The 9,761-nt window shown below is 40.4% G+C and overlaps 1 protein-coding gene across 6 annotated transcripts in view; it reads right to left on the reverse strand.

The window, feature by feature from the left end:
* ckap5 (cytoskeleton associated protein 5) overlaps positions 1-9,664 on the reverse strand; it is a 35,843-nt gene extending 26,179 nt beyond the window's left edge. For all 6 annotated transcript variants that reach the window (XM_062461518.1, XM_062461517.1, XM_062461516.1 and 3 more), the window contains exons 1-3: positions 9,519-9,664; positions 6,325-6,418; positions 5,363-5,556 (exon numbers count right to left, since the gene is read on the reverse strand). In XM_062461518.1, coding sequence (XP_062317502.1) covers positions 5,363-5,556; positions 6,325-6,381 — 251 coding nt within the window. In that variant the 5' untranslated portion in view covers positions 6,382-6,418; positions 9,519-9,664. The remainder of the gene's footprint in view (positions 1-5,362; positions 5,557-6,324; positions 6,419-9,518) is intronic.
* Positions 9,665-9,761: the final 97 nt, after the last annotated feature.

Raw genomic sequence — 9,761 nt, forward strand, 5'->3', positions numbered from 1 at the left:
TTTTTATTATTGTTGCTTGTTTTTTTCCCACAGGTACACTTGCACTTATAGCAGTTCATATTGTTTAATTGTAACTTGTTTAACTACATGCTCTTATGGTTCTTCCCTTTGGCACTTACTTTGGTTGTTCATAATGTGTGCTTCATGTTTTGGCTACTCGCAATGTTTTTGTGGCTATCTTGTTGTTATGATCAGTGACCTATGCACTTTGTAAAGCTCTCTCTTGGAGTCGCTTTGGATAAAAGCGTCTGCTAAATGAATACATGTAAATGTAAATGTAATGTGGGGCCGGGTCGGTCTGTAACAGAAAATTACATGGGCTGGAGTAACTACCAGTATTATTGTGGAGATTTGATTATGATATTAAATGTATTCATTATGATAGATTAGTTTATTATTTTGTTATGCATAGTGCTGTCAGTTTAACGCGTTATTAACTGCGTTAACGCAAACCCATTTTATCGCGCGATTAACGTTCTTTTTGGCCTAGCAAACGTTGTAGTTTTTTTCACATGCTGTTGCAACAACTACTGACATTAGGAAAACCTACAACAACACACCGGATCTAGCTAGACCGGAAACAAAACGACAGGCACGCCGCACACACTTGTTTGGGCTTGCGAGCCGGCTAAAGAGGAGTAGGCCTAGGCTAACGTTACGTTTTGAGTGGATGGCGAGCACGAGACGCCGAAATGGATGCCAATAAGATTCTGAATGGAAAGTTTACTTTTAAAAAGTTGCCAAATGGTTCCATTGACAAGACCAAAGTGATCTGTGTGTTTTGTTGTTGTGAACTGAGCTATCATCGCAGCACGTCCAATCTGAAATACCACTTGATGGCCAAGCACACAGCTGATGCGAATTATCCGCCCCCTCGTCAAAGCCAGGCGATTGCAATGTTGTTTTCAATAAAATAAAATAAAACATTTGCACCAAGCAATCCGATCTACTTTTCCATGTTGATAAGAGCATTAAAATGAGAAAAAAATAATTGGACAAAAAGTAATGAAGGGACATTAAGAATGGATAAAAATGTGCGATTAATCGCGAGTTAACTATGCCATTAATGCGATTAAATATTTTAATCGTTTGACAGCACTAGTTATGCACCATACATCCGTACATATAAATTGGTATATAGCCTATTAAAAGAGCATTATTGGGTGTGCTTTGCCTTCGGCAAGGGCACAACCTTTGTTCTCTCACATATATATTATTTATTATTGTTTATTTTCGCCCCCCTAAGGATCAGTCAATATTTGGACTACATAGACAACCTAGGTGTCAAAAGTTTCGTATTCAGTCAATATTTGGACTACATAGACAACCTAGGTGTCAAAAGTTTCGTATTGGTAGCGATTGCGTTGGTTGTATTTTTATTTACGTTCCGTTGCATGGTTTAAGTAGAAATTGCGTTTTGTGGTGAAAAGTGAAGCTAACGGTGGCTAATTTGCTAGCCACAGTCACTGACGTTACTAACGTCACCACGTCACGAAAACGCGTGACTACTTGTAGCAGAACATTCGTTTCGCATCTGTTAACTTGGGGGCAGTGTTGCCAGGTCCGCGGTTTTGGGCTACTTTTGAAGTGTTGCCGCGGGTTGAATTTTTTGTCCGCTGGTTCGGGTAGACCTATTTTGCATGTAAATTACATGAATATTTTTTAATAAAAATCCATATTTTAAATGAAATAATTTATTTATACCCAAATCCTACCAAAATGACTCCAGATCAGCATGTACACACATTGACATGGGACAAGCCCACACACGCACTGTGCGTGTGCACACGTGCCTAATGCTCTCAGTCTCCAGAGAAAACCTCCTGAAAACAGTTTTTAATGCTGGCATACTAAACATTTGGTGTTACTTTGTAGATATTACAATACATTTGGCAATCATAGCAATGCTGTTGGACTTTAAAAGCAGTGTATATGGTTTGGCAGGGGCATATTTTGAGTTCTGATATTGGGCTGGTTTTTGGGCTGGTTTTGATTGGCCATTGGGCTGATTTTGTCACACAGACCCGGCAACCCTTCTTGGGGGATAGCTAGGCTAACTATAGCTTTACTGCAAGGCAGCTGCAGAAACGCCACAAGCAAAGAGGCCAGGGTGATAACTATTTACTCATTTTACTTTGTGATGTGAAACACAATTGTGAAATGTAATGTACAATATTAGCTGATATTATTAAGGAAGTAGGCCCACATCTACTTTCGGAAACGGTAGTCTACTATTTCACTGAAGCATTAGCATGACATTAGCCTCTGTTGCCCGGGCAACACACATACTACAGTGGTCTATGATGCATCTGTTTTCAATCGTTAAAATAAACATTCCTCACATACATTTTCGTTGTAGGATTTATTATGACATTACATTACAAGTAAACGATTTGTTGGTGAAATTATCATTACCTGTGGTTTCAAACCAGTGTTGCTCACTGCAACGCTGTAGCCTACGCGAGACACACTACAAAAACATCTACACAGCTGTTTAGGAAGTCAAACGGCGACAGAAGTTCGGCACTCCCCTTACTTAAATCAAAAGTCTTTCAATAGGTGAAACTATCTGACTACTAACCTGAACTTCATTGCCACAGCCTAAACTTTGTCAATCTGTTCATGATAATAATTAATTTCAGCCTAAACCGTACAACGGAACGTTAAATCGAATTCAACCAACGCAATCGCCAAGACGAACACAACAAAATATACATTAATATCAGTTGTAAAAAAACGGACCCCTGTGCAACCGACGCAAGCAAGCACACCCTACAATTTCCCCAGAAATTGTACCCTCTCTAGTTACTATCGTAATGACCTTTATTTCATATTCATTGCTATGGAAATCAAAAAATGTACTTAAGTATGCAAAAATAATCCATGTGAACTTTTTTTTATTAATGTCTGGCATTGTTCAGAGGGGCGGGCCGTAGTTTGGGGACCCCTGCTCTAGAGCAGGGGTTCTCAAACTTTTCAGCCCACGACCCCTAAAATAATGGTGCCAGTGACTCGCGACCCCCGCATCCACAGAGGTGGTTTACGTATACATGGGAGTAAAAATAGGCCCTGGATCTGATCCAGACCGGGCCACCAGAACCGGGCCCCGTATACGCCACCACAGCTAACCTGTTAATGCATGCAATACTTGATGTGATGCTAGTTCAGGAGGTCGATAGTAAATGCGAGCGCTCATAGCGCCCGAGCCAAATTCTTTGTCCTTTATTTGAGCGCAAAATATTTTTTGAGCTTTAGTGTAAAATAAACAGCTGTTTTTCAATTGGTAAAACCTTATCTAGTGAAGGTGATGTATTTTTGTCTCTTAATTTTTCAGCCCCACCCTTACGTTTCTTAGCCTGGTTTTCCATCGTTATTCTTCTCCCGGTGCTCCCGATGGCCAGTCCGCTACTGCGGGGCTGTGCCGCGGTGGTGGATTTTCAAGTCATATTTTAAATTCTCGTGCTATCAAGGGGTGCTGCAGCACCCTCATCGCCCCTAGTTCCCACGGCCATGGGTATTCCCTCTCCACTGAAATCCAAAACTCTGCCTGTCAGTGTCTTGGCTGAGAACGCCGTCTTTAACGTTCGGTCGCTTGACAGTTCAACTAATGCGTCCTCCTGCTTGGATGTCAGATGGTTTGCCGTACTTACAGTGAATGGAAAATCAAAAGGCTGATGGCTTTTTTATTTGTATGCATTAATTTAACTATTTTTAACTTGTTAAAATGTTGGCTAAAATATGCTATTTCTAATTGTTTTACAATGTTCCTTGATTTCTGGAAATCATCTCCCGACCCCCCCTTGTTGTCTCGCGACCCCCCGAGGGAGCCCCACTTTGAGAACCACTGCTCTAGAGCATCTGAAAACTAGCTATTGTCCTAGTGCTGATGGAAACCTAACTAACAGCTAAGGACACATGCAGTCTTTCCAACACCAGATGCAACAGTGTAATCCATGCCTACGCAGGCCTGACAATAGAAGTACATGATGCCAGCCAGCCTCTCTATAAATAACCATCAGCCAGGCATCAGGTTACACCACTGTCACAGCAGCTCAACAAGTCCAGCTTCCCAGAGAGAGCAGAACAAGCACAGAAAACAATGTGATCAACTGCTCAAAATGGCTCATCAATAATATAGACCAATGGACAGACTCATTTTGGCAACATCTTGTGACAACCAGTCTGTTTCACTTGCTGGCAGACAGGGTAAAGTAGATATGAAAGAGGGAAGTTAGCCAAGATACTGTGGAACTGTCCCTCTGTCTATGACCCTACAAGCTACATTGTCAGCTAAAGTATGGTAAAGACATAACAAACAATCCTCAAAACCCACATACAGCGATGAATAGTAGGGGAAAAAATCCAGTGTTTCCGCCACGGCTAAATGTTCGGACAGACCTGCCCCCACTGCTAAAAAAATCCTAAAGGAAAAACTGAAATTGATTCACATATAAATCACGATTCAGTCTTCTAGCGATTTACACATTTCAAAAATCGATATATATATACACATATTTTTATAATATATAAAATAGATATTTTTTGTAATATATATATATAATATATAATATATATTTATTTATCGCGAGATTAACATTCTTTTTGGCCTAGAAAACATTGTTGTATTTTTCACATGCTGTTGCAATAACTACTGACGTTAGAAAAACTACAACACCACAACGGATCTAGCTAGACCGGAAACAAAGCAACAGGCATGCCACACACACTTGTTTGGGTTGCGAGCCGGCTAAAGAGTAGTAGGCTAACGTTACGTTTTGAGTGGATGGCGAGCGCGAGATGCTGAAGTGGATGCCAATAAGATTCTGAATGGAAAGTTCACTTTAAAAAAGTTGCAATGGTTCCATTGACAAGACCAAAGTGATCTGTATGTTTTGTCATTGTGAACTGAGCCATCATCGCAGCATGTCCAGTCTGAAATACCACTTGAGGGCCAAACACACAGCTGATGCGAAATCTGCGCCCCCTCGTCAAAGCCAGGCGATTGCAATGTTGTTTTCAATAAAATAAAATAAAACATTTGCACTAAGCAATCCGATCCACTTTTCCATGTTGATAAGAGCATTAAAATTAGAAAAAAATAACAGGACAAAAAGAAATCAAGAGATATTTAGAATAGATAAAAATGTTAGAGTTAATTGCGAGTTAACTATGACATTAATGCGATTAATTATTTTAATCGTTTGACAGCACTATATATATATATATATATATATATATATTTAAAGTGATTACAAATCAAATTGTGACCACAACAATCGATTCAAATCGAATCATGAGGTACCAAAAGATTCCCACCCCTAATGAATAGGCTGGTTTTTAAGGGCTTATAAGCGAGACTCACTTGGCAGCCACATGGGCCTTCTCAATGTAAGCCAGCGCTGCCTCCAGGCCCTTGAGTTGGGCCATGGCATTGGAGTCGGTTACAAACTTCTTGATGAGGCCCAGGTACTTCCCCCATTCTGGGCTCTTCTCGTCCTCAATCCTTTGAAACAGCTTCAGGGACTCTTCATACCCGTTCAGTCTGGCCTTCCATAGCTAGGGGGGAATGTCAAGGGAACTATCAGCATTGAGATGTGGTTCAAAGTACACAGGAGACAACAGACTGTTCTGGCCCTGACCTAGATGTAGACGACGGTCGGCAAGGGAACCTGTGTTCTTCAAAACAATCCTTTTTATGTTACAATTTGATGCAGTGCTTGATCATTACTTTCAAGTAAGTATGATCCTTTGTGACAGAGAAGGATTGTTATATTGAGCTTCACTGCATTGTTAGGCTAGACAGCCCAACGTGCCCCTTTAGATAGAAAGAACCAATGCAGGTGTGTTCTTGCGTTGCTCTGTAAAATACTTTAGCATGTCTGATTAAAATAGATAACATCACTATCTTAACCCTCGTGCTGCCTTCGGGTCACATGACCCAAAGGTTCATAACGAACCATCATTGTGTTTACCCAATTTTACCCAATACAAAACCAAATAAAAATACTTTTCTTTTAACCTTCGCAATGTGGGGGGTCTGAGACAGCCCGACGGTTAAAAGAAAATGCTTCACTTTGTTTTTGTATGCGGTAAAGTTGTCGCAATACGACGGTGGGTCACAATGACTGATGGGTCAGAACGACCCGAGGAGAACACAAGGGTTAAGACATCCTGGTACAAAGTAGTTGTGCATGGATTTACTATAGTCAGCTTGGCCTACTGAATACAGCAGGGATGTGAAGAGCAGGGATGTGTAATACTGCTATCTACAATTGGCTATGATGGTTTGTAAGCAGAGATGTGATTTGGGAAAGCAGCATTCACCTTGTGTTCACATTTCTGGTCGATGGGCAACTTTATCCACTCACTGTCGTCACCCATGGTGCCTTCTGGTGGGTTTTGTCTTTAGCCAAGATATCTAGAATGAAAACATTTTAATTAGCTGAATATCAAAGTCCAAGCTAGCTTGATCAACAGCTGTTGGTGTTCATTCGGTGTGTTTTGTTTGGTCAGATAAGAATGGTATTATACACACACACAACAATCAAAAGGATATAAAATTGAATATCTTCATTTGGAAGATGACTGAAAAAAACATATAGCCTAGCCTATATAAAAGGTTGAGTTCCAATTTGTTGCCAGATGGATATCATAATGTTATGGTACATTCAACAAGCATCAAAACCTAAGTATTTTCCTTTACCAATACAATATACTATGTAGACTAATAGCAATTAAAGGAGGCCAAAAATACTGAGCATACCCCTTCTCGATCAAGCTCAACATTGTGCCCCAAAACAACCAGAAACTAGAGAGGGTACAATTTCTGGGGAAATTGTAGGGTGTGCTTGCTTGCGTCGGTTGCACAGGGGTCCGTTTTTTACAACTGATATTTCTGTATATTTTATATAAAAATGCATACTTATTATTTATAAAGATTACATAGATTTAAAAGCATTTTTTTTGCTGCTCATTTACAACTCAAAATACGAGTGAAGTGTAGAATGAAATAGATGTCTTCTCATTTCCCCTGCAAGAGGCAGCCTCATCGTTGAATCAAAACGAATACATTTGGCAGACCGGTGTAAAAATTTACCTAATCTCTATGACTTAAACGTCCTTTTAAGTTTTTCCCTTCTCGTGATATTTTCATGCATTTAGCCTACTCATTGCATTCATTCATTAATAAAGAATCCCCTTTGAAGATTATTCTACGACGTTACAGTACCCGGCAGTAGAAGATGGAATCGCGATTCAAACAGTACTGTACCATCTCATCTGCTAACTGAAAATATGCCCCCCAAAACGTAAATAAGCTTGACATTTATTTAGTTGAAAATCGCTCATTCATAAAAAGCTCGCTGGTAGCGATCATTGTCAGTAACAACGCAAAATGCGATATAGCCCTGTGTGGAGAAGCTGCCCCGGTAAATTGTACTACTACGGTACAGTACTAGACTACTGCTGTGTTCGTCTTGGTAGCGATTGCGTAGGTTGAATTGGATTTAACGTTCCGTTGTAAGGTTTAGGCTGAAATTAATTATTTTCATGAACAGATTGACAAAGTTTAGGCTGTGGCAATGAAGTTCAGGTTAGTAGTTAGATAGACTTTTGATTTAAGTAAGGGGAGTGCCGAACATGTTCTGTCGCCGTTTGACTTCCTAAACAGCTGTGTAGATGTTTTTGTAGTGTCTCGCGTAGGCTACAGCGTTGCAGTGATACACTGGATTGAAACCACAGGTAATGATAATTTCACCCACAAATCGTTTACTTGTAATCTAATGTCATAATAAATCCTACAACGAAAATGTATTTGTGAGGAATGTTTATTTTAACGATTGAAAACAGATGCATCATAGACCACTGTAGTAGCTATGTGTTGCCCGGGCAACAGAGGCTAACGTCATGATGCTAATACTTCAGTGACATAGTAGACTACTGTTTCCGAAAGTAGATGTACTTCCTTAATAAAATCAGCTTATATTGTACATTACACGTCACAATTGTGTGTCATATCACAAAGTAAAATTAGTAAATAGTTATCACCCTGGCCTCTTTGCTTGTGGCGTTTCTGCAGCTGCCTTGCAGTAAAGCAGTTAGCTTAGCTATCTCCCAGAAGTTAAAGAGCTGCTAAACTAATGTTCTGCTAGAGGTAGTCACGCGAGTTTTCGTGACGTTAGTGACGTAAGTAGCGTCATTGACTGTGGCTAGCAAGTTAGCCACCGTTAGCTTCACTTTTCGCCACAAAAACTTAATTTCCACTTAAACCATGCAACGGAACGTAAATCCCAATAGAAGCAACTCAATCGCTACCAAGACGAAACTTTTGACACCTAGGTTGTCTATGTAGGCCAAATATTGACTGAGTTTTAGGGGGGCAAAAAGAATAAAAAGAATAATAATATATATGTGAGAGAACAAAGGTTGTGCCCTTGCCGAAGGCAAAGCACACCCAATAAAGTAGCTATAAGGACAAGGATGAGAGACTATAAGAGCTGCAGGGTGTTGTATAGGCTCTCCCTGTACTGCATGTATCTCTCTGTATTGTTTGTGTTGAAGACAAACATGTGATTCTCTAATGCACTTGGAGGGCTGTCGTTTCAGATTACATATTGATCCATTGTAGCAGAATACACAGCTTTAACCCTACATTCCATCCATCCTATAACATGCATAGCCTATAGGTGGCTAAACTAATTAGCCATTTAACCACTATATACTATGGCTTTGAAGATAGGATAGCATGTTTAGCTAGCTGTCTAGGGATCAGTTGTTTGAACATTTTATCTATGGACACGTTGGCTGCGTGTCCAAGCTGAGACCCAAAACTGCGACACTTCTCAATCACCTTATTTACATTCTTAGCTAGCAAGCTGACTAAAAAGATAACAACTAACATCGACATAATGTACAGTAGCCGGAATTCTCTGCAACTATGGCTAATAGTGATACGGCAAATATTGATAAGTAGTGAGCATCTGTAAGGCGCTGTCTTTATTGGCTGTGTCGTGGCTGGTTCAGTGGTTGTTGTTTCTGGGTGTGCTGGCTTAGCTCAAACTACCGTCGGTTGAAAAGATTGTAACATCAGTGTGGGTAGCAACGGCAGGCAAAGCTATGCCTGCTACTACTAACAACTAGCTAGTGCTAGCTAAACTAGAAAATTGGCCTGTGTAGTTTGGTAGCTAAACCCAACGATGGTTTTAGCATAAATGCTGACCAATACACTGTAGACAGGGCGATACTGCTCGAGAGATAACGTGGAACAAAACCATATGCAAGCCAGCATTAAGAAAATAGAACACCCACTATTGTTTGGTACAAGCTAGGCTAACAAACGGCAGCTGGATGGCGGGCTACGATGGCTAAGCTAGCTATAGAGCTATATCATTCGCAACAGGCCTAGAAAAAAAACGCAGCACTGACTGTGCAAGCTATGTGTGTGAACATTGTGCAGTGTGACCGCCAACAGAGCTTGCATTATGTAAGCAGTAATAAAACAGTACAAAACGCCGAATTACCTGTCAGTCTATCTTGAGGCAAAAAGATGTTGGCTTGCTAGCTATTTAGATGCAACCGATGTTCGTTCATCATAGTCTGTGTAGCTAATTTGAAACGCCTCCAAGGGCGGAGAGTTTAAGAGGGAGAGGCCATGAGGAAATGGGCGCTACCTCAAGCCCTACCACGTCATGTCTGTCTAATGTTCAGATTCTAGACTAGAGTATCCTACTGTGCGTGAAATATTAATGTTTTGGACCCAGAAA

This window comes from Osmerus eperlanus, chromosome 5 (genome assembly GCF_963692335.1).
Source record: "Osmerus eperlanus chromosome 5, fOsmEpe2.1, whole genome shotgun sequence".
NCBI lineage: Eukaryota > Metazoa > Chordata > Actinopteri > Osmeriformes > Osmeridae > Osmerus > Osmerus eperlanus.